Raw genomic sequence first — 19,731 nt, 5'->3', positions numbered from 1 at the left:
GTAGTTGTAGTATATTTGTATAGCAACTAGCCACATCAGAAATTTTTTTTTTTAAATTCTTATTTGTTCAACCTCCATATACAAATATGGTGTCCCATGGGGGGAAACCAGGGAAAAGGGTAATAATATTTAGAAAGCTTTTATGTTAAAAGTAGTGAATATAGGACATGTTCCTGCTGTTTGCGATGTAACCAGAGGAAATCTTCCCTCCAGATAGAGGATTGGAAAGAGAAGTTCAGATAAGGGAGGCCATTCGACCCATCTCATGCAACTTTCCATAGAAATCTATGATTCTTGCAACAAAGCATCCAACTGTCTTAAATGACTCCAGAGTTTTTGCCTATGCTACTGAAATTGGCAATTATTCCAGGAATTAATTACTTTGCATGAAGAAGTGCCTCCTGACAATAGTCCTCAGTTTGTCTTTGTACCTGAGTCTTCTTGTAATACAGTCACGGTTTCACTTGAAAAAATATTCAACACTACTTTTTCTGTTTCACTTAGTATAAGAGCATAAGAAATAGGAGCAGGAGTAGGCCATATGGCCCCTTCAGCCTGCTCCCCCATTCAATAAGATCATGGCTGATCTTCGACCTCAACTCCACTTTGCCGCCCGCTCCCCGTAGAGTCCAAAAATCTATCGATCTCATTCTTGAATATACTCAACAACTGACCATCCACAGCGCTCTGGGGTAGAGAGTTTCAAAGATTTCCAAAGATAAGTGGCAATTAACATTCGTGCCAGACAAGTCGCCAGGCAAAGACCATCTCCAACAAGAGAGAGTCTAACCACCTCCCCTTGACATTCAACGGCATTACCATCGCCGAATCCCCCACCATCAACATCATGGGGGCACCAGTGACCAGAAACTTAACTGGACCAGCCACATAAATACTGTGGCTGCAAAAGCAGGTCAGAAGCTGGGTATTCTGCAGCAAGTGACTCAACTCCTGACTCCCCAAAGCCTTTCCACCATCTACAAGGCACAAGTCAGGAGTGTGATGGAATATTCTCCACTTGCCTGGATGAGTGCAGCTCCAACAACATTCAAGAAGCTCAACACCATCCAGGACAAAGCAGCCCATTTGATTGGCACCCCATCCACCACCTTAAACATTCACTACCTCCACCATCAGTGCACTATGGCTGCAGTGTGTACCATCTACAAGATGCACTGCAGCAACTCGCCAAGGCTTCTTCAATAGCACTCCCAAACCCATGACCACTACCACTTAGAAGGACAAGGGCAGCAGGCGCATGGGAACACCACCACCTGCACGTTCCCCTTCAAGTCACACTCTATCCTGACTTGAAAATATATCGCCATTCCTTCATCGTTGCTGGGTCAAAATCCTGGAACCCCCAACCTAACAGTACTGAGCGAGTACCTTTACCACACGGACTGCAGCGGTTCAAGAAGGCGGCTCACCACCACCTTCTCAAGGGCAGTTAGGGATGGGCAATAAATGCTGACCTTGCCAGCGACGTCCACATCCCATGAATGGATAAAAAAAAAAATTTCAAAAGATTCACAACCCTCTGAGTGAAGAAATTCCTTCTCATCTCAGTCCGAAATGTCCGACCCCCTATGAGACTTTGCCCCCTAGTTCTAGACTCTCCAGCCAGGGGAAACAGCCTCTCAGCATCTACCCTGTCAAGCTTTCTCAGAATCTTATATGTTTCAATGAGACCACCTCTCATTCTTCTAAACTCCAGAGAGTATAGGCCCATCCTACTCAATCTCTCCTCATAGGACAACCTTCTCATCCCAGGAATCAATCTAGTGAACATTTGTTGCACTGCCTCTGAGGCAAGTATATCCTTCCTTAGATAAGGAGTCCAAAACTGTACACAGTACTCCAGGTGAGGCCTCACCAAAGCCATGCACAATTGCAGCAAGATTTCCTTACTCTTGTATACCAACCCCCTTGCAATAAAGGTCAACATACCATTTGTCTTCCTAATTGCTTGCTGTACCTGCATGTAAATTTCTGTGTTTCACGTACAAGGACACCCAAATCCGTCTGACTACCAACATTTAATAGGTTTTATATTTCTTGCTTCTTTACTCTCATATTCTATTTTCTCCCTCTTTATCAATTTTTAGGTCATCCTTTGCTGGTTTCTAAAACTCTCCCAATCCTCAGGCTTATTACTCTTCTTAGCAACATTATCATAGAACCATAGAAAGGTTACAGCATGGAAAGAGGCTATTCGGCCCATCGAGTCCGCGCCGGCTCTATAAAGGAGCAATCCAGCTAGTCCCACTCCCCCGCCCTATCCCTGTAGCCCTGCAAATTTTCTCGTTTCAAGTACTTATCCAGTTCCCTTTTGAAGGCCTTGATTGAATCTGCCTCCACTCCTCAGGCAGTGCATTCCAGATCCCAACCACTCGTTGCGTAAAAATATTATATGCTTCTTCTTTTAATCTAATACTATCTAATACTTTCTCAATGGAATGTATACTCGTTGAGAATATTGAAATATTTCTTTAAATGTTTGCCATTGCTTATCTACCGTCATACCTTTTAATCTAATTTCCCAATCTATCTTAGCCAACTAGCCCCTCATACCGATGTAATTGGCTTTATTTAAGTTTAAGACTCTAGTTTCAGATTTAAGTATGTCACTCTCAAACTCAATGTGAAATTCTATTATATTATGATCACTCTCCTCCAGAGGATCCTTTGCTGTGAGATTACTAATTAACCCTGTCTCATTACACAAGACAAGATCTAAAATAGTGTGCTCCCTGGTTGGTTCCACGACGTATTGTTCTAGGAAACTGTCTTGAATGGATTCCATGAACTCGTCCTCCAGACTGCCTCTGCCAATTTGATTTGTCCAGTCTATATGAAGATTAAAGTCCCCCATGATTATTGCATTACCTTTGTTCCAAACTCCAATTATTTCTTGATTCATACTCTGTCCAACGGTATAGCTGTTAGGGGGCCTATAATCTACTCCCACCAGTGTTTTCCACCCCATGTTATTTCTTATTTCCACCCATAGGGCCCGATTTTAGCACCCGGTCCCGGGTGCGTTCTCGGCAGGGGGGCCTCTAAAATCCCGATTTCGAGGAGCGGGACCGGATCGCGCCTCGATCCCGCCCACTTCCGGGTTCCGCGCTGACGTGCGGGGGTGCGTGCGTAGCCCCCGCTGGTGGGAATCCCGCAGGCAATTAAAGCCAGCGGGGTTCCACTTGAGTGTATTTATCTTGGTATTTCAGGTCATTAAATGACCTGATTGAGCTGTTTATTTAACAGGTGTGGGATTTTACAGTGAAATGAGACTGTTTCCCATACTGGGGGAAACACTCACACTCTCAACGGACGTGTTGCAGCCAGCAGCCTGTGGCAGCTGCCAAGGTGCATTCCACAGGTTGGCGGGGGGGAGAGCCTTCACGAACGCAGGAGGACACTCCGTAACATTGGGCAACGCCTGCCCTCCACCACCCTCCTCCAAGCAAGAAGATTCACCGGCGTGGAAGTGCAACCCCTGTGCGAGGACACACTTTTCTAGCGTGCACAACCCCGCAAACCTACACCTGCCAGATGGGTGCTGCGTTGACATCCTCGGAGGACGAACAGCATGACCAGCCTCAGCAGCCTCGCAGTCCACGCCGTCCGCCTCAGAGACATGCATCCCCACAACACGGTGCTGTGGCACATCCACCTGCACAGCAGGATGGAGGGCATCCGCAGAGAGAGATGCGTCGCAGGAGGCACTACCCTCCGCACAGGGTCTACAGACCGAGTCTCAGCTTCATGGACCTCTCTGAGCAGCAGTGCATACGTAGGCTCAGAGTCACTCGCCAGGTAGTCGCCGACATCTGCAGCCTCCTCAATGACGAGCTGCTCCCGGATGGACCAAGCAGCATCTTCTTACCCGTCGCCGTCAAAGTCACCACTGCCCTCAACTTCTTCGCCTCCGGATCCTTCCAGGGTGCCACGGGGGACATCACCAGGGTCTGTCAGTCGTCTGCACACAAGTGCATAAGGCAGGTCACCGATGGGTTGTTCCGCAGGGCCTCGACCTACATCAACTTCGCCATGGATGAGCGCAGCCAGACGGAGAGGGCGGTTGGATTCCATGCTGTGGCTGGCTTCCCACGGGTGCAGGGTGTAATCGATTGCACTCACATAGCAATACGGGCACCTCCACATGAGCCAGGGCTGTTCATCAACAGGAAAGGGTATCACTCCATGAACGCCCAGCTCATTTGTGAACTCCGCCAGAGATTCCTACACGTGTGCGCCAGATACCCTGGCAGCTGCCACGATGCCTTCGTCCTCAGGGAGTCCACCGTCCCGCCCCTCTTCCACGCACCCAACGCCGGCAACGGCTGGCTCCTCGGCGACAAGGGATATCCCCTGCACACGTGGCTTATGACACCTCTGAGGAACCCCATTACCGAGCTGCAGCGTCGGTATAATGACAGCCACATTGCTACCAGGTCTACAATTGAGCAGGCTATAGGGCTGCTGTGCCCTGCATAACATGGCACTACAGAGAGGGGTGCCGCTGGAGGAGGCCCCATGCACACCCACCACCCACATTGAGGACGACAATGAGGAGGAGGAGGAGGAGGAAGAGGGAGAGGAGGAGGAACGACCCATGCGCCGAACACCGGCTCACCTGCGTGCTCGTCAGGCCAGGGAGGCACTCATATGCCAACGGTTCTCCTAACATCACACTGTGTGAGGCGTTTACATGTCATAACGTGCACAGACGAGGGTCCATACAGGCTCCCTCCACAGAAGAGTGGTGCCTGTACACCTGCACCCACTGTATTATGCCCAATGGGTGGGACGGGGTGATCGTCGTCATGATGAGGCGCACGGAAGGGACATATTGCACAAGCCGCAGAATTATGGACAAAAGGTGGCTGCATTGGTGAGAAAAAGTGAGCTTATTTTGTGGTGACATTCAAAGAGTGGAAATTAAAAAAAAACAAATAGACAAACACCCTGGTGCAATCCCTGTGTGCTCACGGAACTTTCGGCTTTCGTTTCCGGGTACCCCTACGTGGTGCTACCCCTGTGGCTCCAGCAGAGGTGGTGGCAGGTTGCTCCTGTTCGTGCCCTGACCTGGTCGATGCTTTGGGCCGACGCCCCCTGGGTTTCGGTGCCCATGAGGGCACCTCCACAGACTGCTCCTCCTGCACCTGTGCAGGGGCAGACTCGGCCACCTGGAGAGGATGGACTGTCGCAGGCACTGGTTGAGAGGGGGGGCAACGGGTGAGACGTGGGGGCGCCTTGAGTAGCGTCCACACTTCCATTTCCCCGTTCACCATCTTCCCACTCATGGCCAAGGCCCACATCACCCCTTCCACCCTGCTGGACGGCAGTTTGGATGACGTGGGTGAGACCTTGCAAGGCCACCTCCAATGTATCTGTCAACCTGTTGATAGTGGCAGAATGTTGCTCGGACTCATTGGTGAGCTGTGCGTGACGCTCGAGGGAGGCTAACCTGTTCTCCACCGCAGACGTTCCCACACCTACCCGCGACACTATCTCAGAGATGCCTTCACGTCCCTGCGACACTATCTCGGCGATACCCTCCTGCACCTGTGCCACCATTCCCCTCATGCAGGAGTTGGACTCCTCCATCCTCCGTGCGATTGTGGAGAGTGCGCGTGGCACCTCTCCCAGTACCTCAGCAATGTTCTGGTGCCCCTCGACGACTCTCCTTTTGACAGGTGGCCCCCTGGGTTCAGCATCTGGGTCCGGCTGAGCAGAGCCTGGAGAAGAGTGCTCCCACCGACGCGGACCCTCCGCGGCTGACCCTGCCACCAGGGTCTGCTCATGCTCACGTGTGCACGGTGACTCACCATGTGCAATCCCAACTAACTGAGGGGGGGGAATCCACCGAGGTGTGTGTATCTGCGCTGGTGGATGCAAGGCTCATGTGACAATGCACCCTCAGAGACGGGCATGTCCTCTGAGGAATCGCCCTCAACCGAAACGTCGATCGCAGACGGTCCTGCAAGAGAACAGAGGGAAATATCAGGCATGTGACCAAATGTGGCGGTGCGGCATATGCCATGTGATGCTAAAATCATTCGCGCTCATGAGTCATGAGTGCCAGCTTTCCCTTACCGGCCGTTTCGCCAGAACCAGACTCGCCATCCGCCACCGACAGGCAATGCAGCGTGCGGCTGATCTCCAGTGCCTCGACCTCGGCGTCTGTCAGGGCCACCTCGTGTGGCGGGCCCCCTCCGGTGCGTGCCCTGTCGCGTGCGTTCCTGGCCCTCTTCTCCTGTGAGGGCAAAACACAAAAACGTTATTGAGTGATGATTACAATGTGAGACGCTTCAAGCATTGGTGTGATTGGATTGAGCGTGTGCCAGATGGATGGGAGGATGCGTGTGCCACATGGCCATCCCATTGTATGGGCATTGGGGTGTGTGGTAGTGGTCGAGTGGGGACAGGGACGGTGGGTACGTGCAGGCACTGTGAGGATGATAGTTGGGTGGCTGTGAGGATTGGTGCAGGAGCGCAGTGCTGTCAGTGGAGATGGGGTTGTGAGGTGTTTGAGGTGATGTGGAAGACGGAGTGACGCAGAGTGCGTTAGTGTACTCACTTTCCCGGACCTGGTGAGGTCATTGAATCTCTTGCGGCACTGAATCCAAGTGCGGGTGGTGTTTCCCCTGCTTGTGACCTCAGCGGCGACCTCCTCCCATGCCCTCTTGGTGGCGCTGGTGACGATCCGGATTCTTTCCCCTCAGTCTGGTTCAGCAAGAACTGATTCGAGTACACCGTAAAGTTCAACACAACTTTAATAGCAGGTCTTAGTCTGTAGCTTCAATTCAGATTCCTGAGAGAATCCGAATGATTCTAACAGAATAAGGAGACAAAGACAAAGACAAAAACTCATACCTTTATACAAATCAATAGGGGTTGGAACATCATTAACACAAGAGTCAACACCAATCATAAGCCGGGCACAGGTTGCCATGCGGAGTTACATTATTTCCGGCCAATCACAGATAATCCATGTGCTGACCATGTTGCTGTTAGACATCAAAGGGGATACTTCCTCACCTTCCAACTTAGAATGTTCTTCCCTGTTCCTTCTGTTCCTTATCTCCCAACCTGGAATGTCTTTCAACTTTGGCTAAGCTCGTTACCTATATTGATCTGCCATAAACATGGAGACATTCAGACCAGTCCTTGAATCACATCAAAGACTCTACATTGCTAAGACCATGCAAACCTGCTGACTACGCAAACATATGGCCCAGCAGGGGGCCAGGCCACCTGTACCAATCTCAGTTACTAACTAATTAACCCTTTCTAACCATTTTGCATTCTGCTTCTTTGCCACATAGGCATCTTAATATTTTACCAAAAACTGACCACGTAGGGATTCTCATTCCCCCCTTTTATCATTTCATGATAACCAATTATTAAGGTGCTCACTGGTTCTGCAGCGCAGCATCATTTAAATAAGCAATAAACTATAAGAATTATAACAATGAATATAACTAACCCTTGAACTAGAGAAGTCCCAATAGAACACAGACACGTTTCATCAATACGCCTTTGTACTCTTATCTGTTCTCAGGAACAGACTCCTTCTAAACATCTCTCAAGTAAGCTGTGAATGTCCTTGGTCAGCTAAACCTATTCATGTTAGTTTGAAAAGGCTAACATAGTCAAATATCTCATGGTGCTTTATATTTTGTTTCCAGCCTAACTGGACTGAATGGTACCTTTCAGACCATTTTATACCTGTGAATTGGTGCCCTCCCCATTATATCCCTTAATCCAAATTCTCCCTACAATATCCCATTAGATGCTGTACCTCATCTTAACCAGGTTCCCTTCGTGTTGGCCACCAGTCCGGGTGGAAGAGAGGCAGAGCATCTGATAATCCTATCAAACTATGATTGTCTCCCCTTTTACATGCACCTTACCCCAGCGGGTGCTACTCCCGGTACCATTAAGATGTGTTCTTAGTTGAAACCACAGAGACAATGGGGACATTCTCACCCAGGCTCTGTTTTACTATCTTTGCCAAACCCTTCATCCTCTGCTTACATTTATTACATGCAATGAAAATCAAGAAGCACATTACAACAAACTGCACTACGACTAATACATATGAAATTAATCTAATCCAAAGATGGATCTGTATATTCAGTCCCAAATTCCAGAGGTCATTTCACCAGGTGGTGACTTTAATTTGGTCAATGTCATGCTTAATGTTGTTATTGTCCTGTTGTAGGTTATAATAAACCTTCTGGGAGAGGCGTATCTCCATTCGCAATGCTTTCAAGTATTTAGGCAACAGGGGTGTCAGATACCCAAATGTGTCCTGATATGCTTTTAAGTCCTTTCTGACATTCTCAGAAACTTGTAAGGTGGTGAGGTTATGCTGGTGTATCTCTACCAGTTCCTCGGGTCTAATCCGAACCAGGACTTCAGAAATGGAGTAGAATTCTGGACTTAAAATATCACAAGTTAGATTGGCATATTTAAACGTTTTCAAATTAGTTGTAACACAATATTCACCCTCTCCGGCATATGCCACTTAAGTGGGTTTTAGATCCGCCTCGAGGGCCTCCATGGTACAGTTAATATCCGGATTGGTACCGGTATTATTAAACCCACACTGTGCTTCTAGGCTGTGTCCAACTCGATGTGGACACACAGTGACAGCATGTCTAGTAACACATCCCTTTAATTTTGTTCCAGCCAATCAGCTTAAATCTACGTCCTCTAGTTCTTGAACCCTCTGCTAGGGGAAACAGGTACTTCCTGTCTACTTTATCTGGGCCCCTCATAATCTTGTAATTTTGTATCCATCGTGCGGATATCTTCTAAATATTGTTTCTCCCAATTTTATTGTTAACTGATGGGAACCTAACCCTGAATTTTGGAAATCCAAATTACTGTGTCCCTCTTTACTTTAATTTCAGTCCTTTTGATTGATACCAGTGTTTCCTGACTGTTTCATTAATTAGTTGGTTTCTCTATGGACCATGTGTCAGTGCCTTGTTTAAAAGGATTTCTCACTCGCCTGGACCACATTAACCATTTTCCTGTTGTGCTGTTGTCAAGTAACTGAGCCTGTCTGAGACTCATTCTTCAATGTATCTTCTTCATGTATCTCCGCATACTAGCAGCATCTCATAGGAATGAGCTTAGTGTTCTTGGATATTAACTTTCTGCTGGCCAGTCTCTTCTTCCTCATGGTATTTCCGAACATTTTCCATGGCACACATCATATGTCCTGTAGGATTCAGTCCTGTAAAAGCAACTGGTTTGTTTAAAGAGTGGTTGCAATAGCTCACCAGGCCATAGGCCTTTGTAATCATGTTCTTCATCCTGGTCTCCGTTTCAGATGATGGCAACATACATTTGTATCTTTTATGTCCACTGTAGCCATTCTTAGGTTTTCAGGTTATCTTATCAAAAAGATCAGGGGTGTCTAGAGTGCTTATCTCCCCCTGCATGGTCCCGATGTCAGGGTAGTGGCCAGGCTATTGAGTGTAGTTTTCTCATTATTCATTATAGGCAAGGACACAAATATCTCCACGAGAAAGCTATCAATTTACTATTCTCAACTACACTTTCCTGACTTCCACTAGATTGTATATTTATGCCAGATTGATTTTTTATCATGCCCAATTCAATGACTTTAGAGAAATTCCCATTTGGTGTAATTTCTCTGTTTCTTACTTTAATTCTCAATCACTTCCTCTCATCCAATTTTATATAACCCATTATTTTACCTATCATGAGCCCTGGAGGAACGTTACTGTCCGATACGATATTTACAGTCCGGTCCAATATCCCAAAATTTATTCATCTTACGTAATTTTTCTTGAACCGCTTTTCATTTCCCAAAATATCCCACTACATTGTGCCCGAGTCCCTTCTATCATTTCACAATTATCCCAACTTGAGAGCAGTATTGTTGGACTGACAGGACTTGTCAATGTAAAATTTTCTTCCCTCTCGAAAATAATTCTTCTTTGATACACAGCATTCAATAGGAACCATTTAGACTGGACTTCCTTTATTTTAAAATATAATTTGATTATCCCCTTAAATTACAAGTAAATTTTTTCCTTTCTCGAGGGCTTAAATAGCAACTTATATAAATTTTTCTTATCAATTCCAATTTCAGAAACAAATTATGTCCAGGCTTTGTGGTTTTATAGTAGAGATGAAGTGCTTGGAATTACTTTTGGATGCAACTCCCATATCTCCCCACCTCGAGCACTCTGTCTCGGAAGACAATAAATAGGTTAAAACAAAACAAATCAAAATGTTTTCAAAAGAAGAGAATCAGGTTGATATCACCACGCTGTGACATTTGGTATCCGCTGATGTCTGCAGCTAAAGTCTTAAATCTTTAACACCACTGGATCGTTTCCTGGACCAAATTTCTCCAGCAAAGGTTGCACCGTAACTTTGTAACTACTCTTGGTAATCCTGCACCATCAACACTCACGTGGTCCCAAAAAAAAACCCAGGGTCACCTGTTTTAAAAGAAACACAGAAAATCCATTGCGGCTCTTCTTGAGAGCCCAAGTGATTAATTTGTCAAATCTTCATTTATTATTTATTTATCCAAAGGAATAATCCCTTTACCCGAAACAAATTCAGAAAACAAAACAGGAGAGAGAAATTGCCTAGTTCCATTCTCGCTCTCTCTCTGAAGCACGCAGCCTGTCTGAAATAAACACCGTCTCTCCCATGATTGGCCGGAAATAATGTAACCCCGCATGGCAACCTGTGCCCGGCTTATGATTGGTGTTGACTCTTGTGTTAATGATGTTCCAACCCCAATTGATTTGTATAAAGGTATGAGTTTTTGTCTTTGTCTTTGTCTCCTTATTCTGTTAGAATCGTTCGGATTCTCTCAGGAATCTGAATTGAAGCTACAGACTAAGACCTGCTATTAAAGTTGTGTTGAACTTTACGGTGTACTCGAATCAGTTCTTGCTGAACCAGACTGAGGGGAAAGAATCCGGATCGTCATTTGGTGGCCCCTACGGGGATCTTAATGGTCGTTCACCGAGAGTTCGCGGAGTAAGAGGCGGATTGTCTCAGACACAGAGGAAGGAAATGGCGCCCCGATGGAAGTAGTCTTAATTTACTACGTCGGTTTTCCTCCAATCCGTCAGTCTGACGACGAATCGTCCAATCGCTAACACTCGTGTGGCGTCCTTACAAGATTCAGGTCAGTCTGGCGAATACACAGAAATAGCAGGAAGAAGTCAGTGGTCGAATATCACTGAGGGTCAGCTCCGGCTGAGGGTCAGCGTACGTACTGAGTGAATAACTTGTAAGCGGTAGGTCAGTGGTTAATATCACTGAGGGTAGTCAGGGTTTAAGTTCCTGGTGATTGGATATAAACAGGAACTAGTGATCAAAATATCACTGAGTCAGGGTTCGAATTCCTGGTGATTGGGTATAAACAGGAACTTCGAGTCCCTGGGGATTGGGTATGAACGGGAACTGATTGCTTGTGCTGATCGACTAAGGGAGGAAGTGCCTGTCTTAACGCGCAGCCTTAGACCGGTTGTTAAGAGGGGAGATCCCCCACGCGAAGGTCAGGACCCTGAAGTGGGCGTAGGAACCAAGGGCACTTAGGATTGTGAGGCACAAGCATCAGTACCGTCCTCAAATTCTGTAATAAGCAACTGAGTGGCGATAATACGGTTGTGTTGACTAAGAATAAAAGACTGGGGAATGTCAATGGCCATTGGGAGGAACTAAAAACTTAGATGCCGCCAAAAAAGGCTCAGGAATTAATTTGGAAAAATAAGAGGTACCACAGCCAAAGAACTAATTGCTTTATGGAGACAGTACTGTCAAAAAAAAATATGGATAGAATTAAGTGACAAGACAAATGTTTAAAAGACAGACCCGAAAAAGAAAGGTTCTGTTGTTTAAGTGTACTGTCCCTTTAAAAAGCCTGTCTTGATCAGTGTTTTTTTTGTCGGTGTTGTGGGCCACGCCCCCTTCTTACTGTGTCTTACGTGTTTTCTTCCTTTGTATAATGTACCTGTCTTGTCGTGTGTTTAATTCTGATACTGCTGAATTAAAATTGGAGTTATTGAGGTTAAGTGATGGGAGAGCGGGACTTGGTGTGAGTTAGGATACGGACACAGGGTTTTGGATGAGCTCAACTTTATGGAGGGTGGAAGATGGGAGGTTAGCCAGGGGAACATTGGAATAGTCCAGTCTGGAGGTAACTAAGGCATGGGTGAGGGTTTCAGCAGCAGATGAGCTGAGGCAAGGCCGGAGATGGGCGATGATACCGAGGTGGAGGTTGGTGGTTTTGGTGATGGAGCAGATATGTGGTCAGAAGCTCATCTCAGGGTCAAATAGGACGCCAAGGTTGCGAACGGTCTGGTTCAGCCTCAGACAGCGGCCAGGGAAAGGGATGGAATCGGTGGCTAGGGAATGGAGTTTGCGGTGGGGACCAAAGACAATGGCTTCGGTCTTCCCAATATTTAGTTGGAGGAAATTTTTGTTCATCTAGTACTGGATGTTGGAGAAGCAATGTGACAAATGAGTGACAGTTAAGGGGTCGAGGGAAGTGATTTTGAGGTAGAGCTGGATGTCGTCAGCAGATATGTGGAATCTGACGTGTTTTTGGATGATTTCACCAAGGAGCAGCATGTAGATGAGATATAGGAGGGAGCCAAGGATAGATCTTTGGGACTCCAGAGATAATGGTGCAGGAGCAGGAAGAGAAGCCATTGCAAGTGATTCTCTGGCTACGACTGGCGGAACCAGGCGAGCGCAGTCCCACCCAGCCTGACGACGGAGGAGAGGCATTGGAGGAGGATAGTGTGGTCAACCGTGTCAAAGGTTGCGGACAGGTCGAGAAGGATGAGAATGGATAGCTACAGTCACATAGGATGTCATTTGTGACACTTAGCTGCTGTTTCAGGCATTCTCGCCTCTTCATACGTGATGTGAGGTAGAAGGACTGGGAATCCCGGCCCCCAGGGGTTAGAAATCAAAAAAACTGTAAAAACAGAGGCCCGCAACTACCTTGAAAGCATTGTGACCGACCCACTCCCTAAGAGCGGGTTTGTCGCCCACCCCTCGTCCCGCCTCCATTAAAAACTGGAAGTAGGCGAGTTGGGGTTGGGTTTTAGATTTTTAAAATTTTTACTGCCACCCCCCACCCCCAACCCACCTGTTCGTCCAAGTTAAAACTTAGTATAGTGTTCCCTTTTATGTTAGCCGCTAATGTTTTCTCATACACGCTCTTCGCCCCACTTATTTCCTTTTTCAGTTCTCATCTGCACTTTCTGTATTCCGCTTGATCCTCTACTGTATTATGAACCTGACGTTTATCGTAAACCTCCTCTTTGTTTTATTTTAATCTCAATTTCTTTCGACAACCAGAGAGCTCTAGCTTTAGATGCCCTTCCTTTCCCCCTCATAGGAATGTGTTTAGTGTGTAAATGAACACTCTCCTCCTTGAAGGCCTCCCAATGCTCATTTCCTATGTTTCCAATCTACTGGGCCAGATCCCTTTTCAGCTCACTAAAATAAGCCCTCTTCCATTTGAGTATCTTCAACCTTTATTGTTCCTTGTCCTTTTCCATAACTACTCTAAACCTAATGATATTGTGATCACTGTTTCCCAAATAATCTCTCACTGAAATATGTTCCACTTGCCCCACTTCATTCCCAAGAACTAGATCCAGCACCGCTTCCTTCCTCGTTGAGCTAGAAACATGGTGATCCAGAAAGTTCTCTTGTACACATTTCAGGAATTCCTCCCGCACCTTGCCCTTTACACTGTTGCTTTCCCCAGTCTATATTAGGATGATTGAAGTCCCCCATTATCACCACTCTATTGTTTTTACATCTTTCTGAAATTTGCTTCAAAATTTACTCCTCTACCTCCTTCCTATTTGGTGGTCTATAGTATACAGCTCTGCTACTGCTCCTTAACTTTAACCAAATAGATTCTGTCTTTGAACCCTCAAGTCCATCATCCTTTTCCAGGGTTGTAACAGTGTATTTAATCAATATTGCCACCCACCCCTCCTTTTTTTCATTCCCTATTTCTCCTCTCCTTCTCTTCCTGCTGGAGTAACTGACTTACAACACAAGGGAGAAGACCAGAACTGGGGGAGGGCCAGCCTCCATTCAAACTCTCATCTCGATGGAGGAGGAAGTGATGGATAACATTGGAACAGGCAGGGCAAGGAGCATCTGCGACCGGAAAGCTGGAGGCCACATTCAGCAGGGTGTCTGCCTATCGCTTGTACCCTCTCTCTTTCCTCAAGCAATCACATTCAGGCAGCGTGATAATCTTGTACTGCTTAGTAGTGCCAGTCACCTGCTACTACCTAGCCTTTCTGTGCACGCTGGTCCTTATTCCTCTCCCCGTTTTCTCTTTTCCGTCTGAAGACCTGGAGCCTGCAAAACAGCACCCGAAGGAGGACAATCCTTTTGAAGAAGCACTGACACTCGCTCCATCCTTCCCAAGCACCAGAAATCGGCACCCCGGTTGGGATATTTAGTGAGTTAGAGGGATCCGCTTTTGGTGAATCACACAGCAAAAGTGAGTAGCAGCAGAGCAGCAGAGGGCAAGCTCAGCCACTAGCTCTACTGAGGAGTCCAGCTTTCAAAAGAAAGCTGCTTTCTGCACATATGCAGTTCTGTGAGGTATTGGAAAGCTTACCTAGGAGCTGTCACACCATGTCTGAAAGTATAAAGAAGTCTGCTTCCAGCTTGTGTGGTGTTCTAGTGCAGGGCATCAGTACTCTGCAGTCCACTATGGGTGCTGCAGCTGGGCCATCACATGAAGAGTTTGTCTCACCAGCTCTTGCAGCGTTGCTTGAAGCACAAACTGATGCCAATTAGGCTCTGGGCTGCACCATCTCTACCATCTTGGAAAGGTTGGGGACCGCATACATAGGGGCCCCAATTGCGTCGCTCATCTCCTGCAGTCTGCTTTCCTGCAGATCAGTGGGAGCGATGAGTCGTAGCCCTATAGGAGCTGCAGTGGCACAACGGGAGTAGCACATGTTGTTCTCTCCAGATTTCAGCACGCCTGCTCCCTCACCACCCCCTCAACCAATGCCTGCCACAGATCCAGAAAGCCAGCTGTACCACACTGATTTGTCAGCAGCCACGATGCTGCAATCTGCAGCCAGGCTTTCTGGGGCCCATGTTCCTAGTGGTCACCGATTATGAGCTTCCCAAGGAACCTCATCTGAGTATTAGCATCTTCCACCGCTCAAGCTGAAGCCACTGGAGGAGTACTTTGTCGGATTGTTAGGATGGGCAAGAAGTTAAGAAAAGGACGATAGATTAACACATAGGTGACCAATGATGTTATGGCTCTTTTGTCAGCCATTATAAAATTCACAGCTTTTAACATTGCAACTTTGTCGGCAGTGTACTGAGCTGGTAATGTCAAGTATCATGTATATGAAAGTTGGCCAGAGGTTGGAGATTGTTTATTGCAGGTTTGATGGACTGTTAGAGTGCTAATACAGCAATGGGGATTAGGATGAAGGGAAGGAGTGAATCCACTGAAGTGTTGGGCAATCAACTGCTGGTGAACATCTCTGGCTGCAAGCTGATGTTATTGCTTTCCCACTTCTGCTGTATCAACACCATTGTCCAGATCTTTGTCATCAGATCATGGAATGTCTTCTTGCTCTCCTGGCTCCATATGTAGTCCACGCTGCAGTGCGAAATTATGTAGAATGCAGCACACAACCACCTTCTGAAGGGCAATTAGGGATGGGCAATAAATGCCGGCCTCGCCAGCGATGCCCACATCCCATGAACGAATTAAAAAAAAGAATGTGGGAGACACTCTGTGGACTCTTGTGCACTTGTAGGCAATGTGGTTGATTCTTAATCGCCTTTTGAAATGGCCTAGCAAGCCACTCAGTTGTACAATCTCGCTACGCACGGACTGCAGCAGTTCAAGAAGGCGGCTCACCACCACTTTCTCAAGGGCAATTAGGGATGGGCAATAAACGCTGGTCTTGCCAGCGACGCCCACATCCCATGAACGAATAAAAAAAAGAACGTAGTGCAGAGAGCCCCCAGACAGGGAAAGCATTATTTTTGAAGTCCGATTGTGTGTTCTATGATAGATCTAGTGGTTCCATGGCTTTGGTTATATCTCCATTCTGTGGTTTGGCACAGGTTACATACAGGTGTCAAGAGCTATTTGTGCAGAGGGTAACCCTTGTGCCCAGCAGCCACCCCCTGACATACTGATCTAGTGGGGGGGTGGGATGGAGGACTGGTGCAGTATGAAGCTGCCAGGAAACCGGGCACAGACCTGCATGATTCGGTGGCAGTGATCAGTCACCAGCTGAACACTGATGGAGTGGTAGGCTTTCCTATTCATGATGGCTGATTGGGAGATGACCTTGTGGCTATGTGCGAGCGGTCAATAACAGCCTGCACTTGTGAGAAGCCTACTATTGCAGCAAAGCCCACAGCCCTTTCCTACTGACTGTTGGCAGCTATGGGGAATGTAATATAATTGTTGGCCCTCGCAAAGAGTGCATCAGTGACCTCCTTGATGCAGGCATGGACCGAAGACTGACTTATGTGACGTGATGCACCTTGGAATAAGGCCGATGCAATAAAATTAAGGGCCAAAGTCACCTTGATTGCCACACGCTATTTCCTGGGCTAGCTCCTGTCATGAGGCTGCACAGGTCTGTGATAGCTTCTCTGGAGAAGCGCAGCCTCCTGATGCACTGCTCCTCAGAAAATCAGAGGTAACTTACTCTGGGCTGAAAGACCCTATGGGCTACTTAAAGAGGTCTGCAAGGAATTCTCCTCATGTGTGATCTCCTGAGAGGTCTAACTGCAACTCCTTGAGGTTGCCCTCCCTGCTAATGCTGCTGCTCCTTTTGCTCCCCCTGCCATGATTCTTCCTCCAACCATACTAGAATACGCAGGATGACTCCCATATTGAGCCCTGTACTTCTTGAAGGCGTAGAAGCAGAATAATTGTGAAATACAGCAAATTCCAGTGCAAAGACTCCTGAAGAAATCCAGCCAGGTACCAATGATCTGGGAGTAAGTCTTTAGCTTAGTTGCATCATTCCCGTCTCTGAGTCAGGAGGTGAAAAGGTTAGAGCCCCAATCCAGACAGTCCCGGTGAGCAGAGACTGGATCGCCAGCTCTTAATTCTGTTTTAACATCCAGCAGGGGTACTTGTATCCAATGGATACGGGTGGCTCCCCCTGCCTCCCCCATTGTAAATGGGGCTGCAACCAAGGCTATTTAGCCCACCTAGGAGAAGGTACTCTGAAGATAAAAGCTCTTAGGAAGCTACCCTTCTCTAGTAAGTGGGTCAAAATCTCATGTTTGAGTCTCGAGTTAGGACTTGCCCTAGGGAAGAACACATCGGAAGGACGGACCAATGATCTGAGTTATTGCAGGTGCGTGCCCACATAAGTATAGCTTCCAATTGCTGTTTCATGCCTGTACTGCCCAGTAGTACTAGGTGGATCCGGCACTCCAATCTACTTCTGCTGTGATGAGTTAAAATGGTGCAGAGATCCTATTGACATCATAGAACCCTGATTTACATACATTAATGAGATTCCCAGCCAATTCAGGCAGGCACCCAGGCTGCCATGTGAAGTCTCTGGCAAAATGGCAGAAGGCAGGATCGAAGTGGATTTGGTTTGGTAAGTGCAGCACTGTGATTTTAGAGCCGCTACAGGCCCATTCGAGCTCGGCAATTTGGGTTAAACTGGCCCATTGCCGCTGGACAATTAGAGTTAAAATTGGCATGCTTATGTCACAAATATCACAGCACAAAGTGCCAAATTACAACTCTCAAACATTTATTTAGTGTATATACCAAAAGAGTGGAGGGCGAAATGAAGAAATGCTGTTTGTAAATGGTTCCCTCTCTCTATGCACTGTCCCCTTTCACAATCATTTTCATCACTCCTCTCCTTAAAAAACGCAACTCAACCCCTCAGTCCTTACTAAGTACACCTCCAATCTCCCCTTCCTCTTCAAGTTGTCACCACCCAAATCCATTGTCATCTATCACACAACTGCCTGTTTGAATCTCTGCAATCTCGTTTCTGCCCCTCCCTTAGCACTGAAACAATCTTACCCAAAGTCATGAACAAGGGGTATTAAGGGGGGGGGGGGGAGGGGGGTGCTAATAAAAATCCAAAAATGGGAAACCTGACTCTAATCCGCCTCCAATGCGCCCACTTTCGGTTTTAACGGAGGCCGGTTGGGGGGTGGGTGACAAACCTGCTCTCTGGAGGCAGGTCCCTAATTTAATGTTTTAATGAGGCTGCGTGGCCCAAATTTTAGCTCTGTTTCAGGTTTAACACTGAATGGCCGGGCTTTCCAGGCCTCGGGAAACCCGGCAGCCGAGAACGGCTGGATCCTGCACGTCAGTGCCTTTCCAGCACTGCTTGTGTGCCAGGAGGAGCAGGAGTGCTTCCTCTTGGCCCACCAAGCTAGCCCATTAACCTCAACACGATTGGATCCTGGCAATCGCTCCCCCAGCACGATCGGACCCCTGCAATTAGACCCACCCACCCCCACCATCAGACCCCCACAATCGGACCCCACCCGTCATCGGACCCCCTCACCTGCAATCTGTCTAACCCCCGACCTACCTCTCCAGCCCACGAGCGATCTCTCTGGCCCCATCCTCCTTGAACTCTCTGAACCCCCTGACCTACCTCTCCAGCCCCTGACCGATCTTGTGGGCCCCCCCCCAACCATGTCCCCACTGTGCAAGTAGATAAAAGCCATAAAAAGGCCAATAACATTTTTGTAAATTGGTGTATAATGTATTTGAACTCCGATATCTCTCTGTTCATGCATATACATCACCATCTTTCTACTGAATGTATATTCTAATTCCTTGTTTATCCTCTCAAAATATATTACCTCACAGTTCTCCTCATTAAATTACATCTGCCATCTGTCTTCACATTCTGCTAACCTGTTTATGTCCTCTAAAGTCTCTCCCAATCTGAATTTGTGTTTGCCAAACTCCGTTTTTTGTGTCATCAGTAAATTGCGTTCCCTATATCAATTAATGTAATTTTGTGTTGTCGACTCACAAGTACTGAAACATGAATACTTTATCAGATTGTGTTACCTAATTCTTACAGGCAAATACCGTAATATCAAAAATAACATTAAATACTTTGATAAAATAATAAAAATGTAAAATTCATTGTTGTTTTCAGGTAACTGACTTGCGAGAGATGCACATAGACGAAGTATTGGACGAAATAGCCAGGAAGATTATAATCAATCTACCGGAGGATCATTCTTTGACTTTGGAAAACATGCTTATCTACAATGAGGTAACATTATTTTATAGATTTTAGAATTTACAGTTTGCAATCAAATTAGTGAGCATGTTTGGTTTAATCAAAGACAGCCAACAAACATTTGTTAAAGGCAAGCTGTGTTTAACGAATTTTATCGAACTTTTTAAAGTGACTGATTTGACAGATTAAGGGAATGCAGTAGCTGTGATGTATATGGATTTTCAGAAGCTTTTCAGGCAAAATACAACACTTCAGGCGCTGTATAACATTAAATGTAGCAGCTTGGATAGAAAGTTCATTGCTACACAGAAAACAAAGAGGTAGGGTTAATGGACGTTACTCGGATTAGAGAAGTATTGAAAGTGGCGTATCCCAGGAGTCGCTACTTGGTCCACTTTTGTTCTCAGCATATATAGATTGTACTTTGGTATAG

At 46.8% G+C, this 19,731-nt stretch overlaps 1 protein-coding gene across 1 annotated transcript in view; it reads left to right on the top strand.

The window, feature by feature from the left end:
* LOC137322210 (dynein axonemal heavy chain 8-like) overlaps window positions 1-19,731 on the top strand; it is a 1,468,904-nt gene that overhangs the window by 341,236 nt on the left and 1,107,937 nt on the right. Inside the window, exon 20 of the mRNA XM_067985326.1 lies at window positions 19,212-19,331. Within this exon, the coding sequence (XP_067841427.1) occupies window positions 19,212-19,331 (120 nt within the window). The remainder of the gene's footprint in view (window positions 1-19,211; window positions 19,332-19,731) is intronic.

Source organism: Heptranchias perlo, chromosome 5 (genome assembly GCF_035084215.1).
Source record: "Heptranchias perlo isolate sHepPer1 chromosome 5, sHepPer1.hap1, whole genome shotgun sequence".
In the NCBI taxonomy this organism is placed as follows: Eukaryota; Metazoa; Chordata; class Chondrichthyes; order Hexanchiformes; family Hexanchidae; genus Heptranchias; species Heptranchias perlo.
This window is presented reverse-complemented; position numbering and strand designations above follow the sequence as displayed.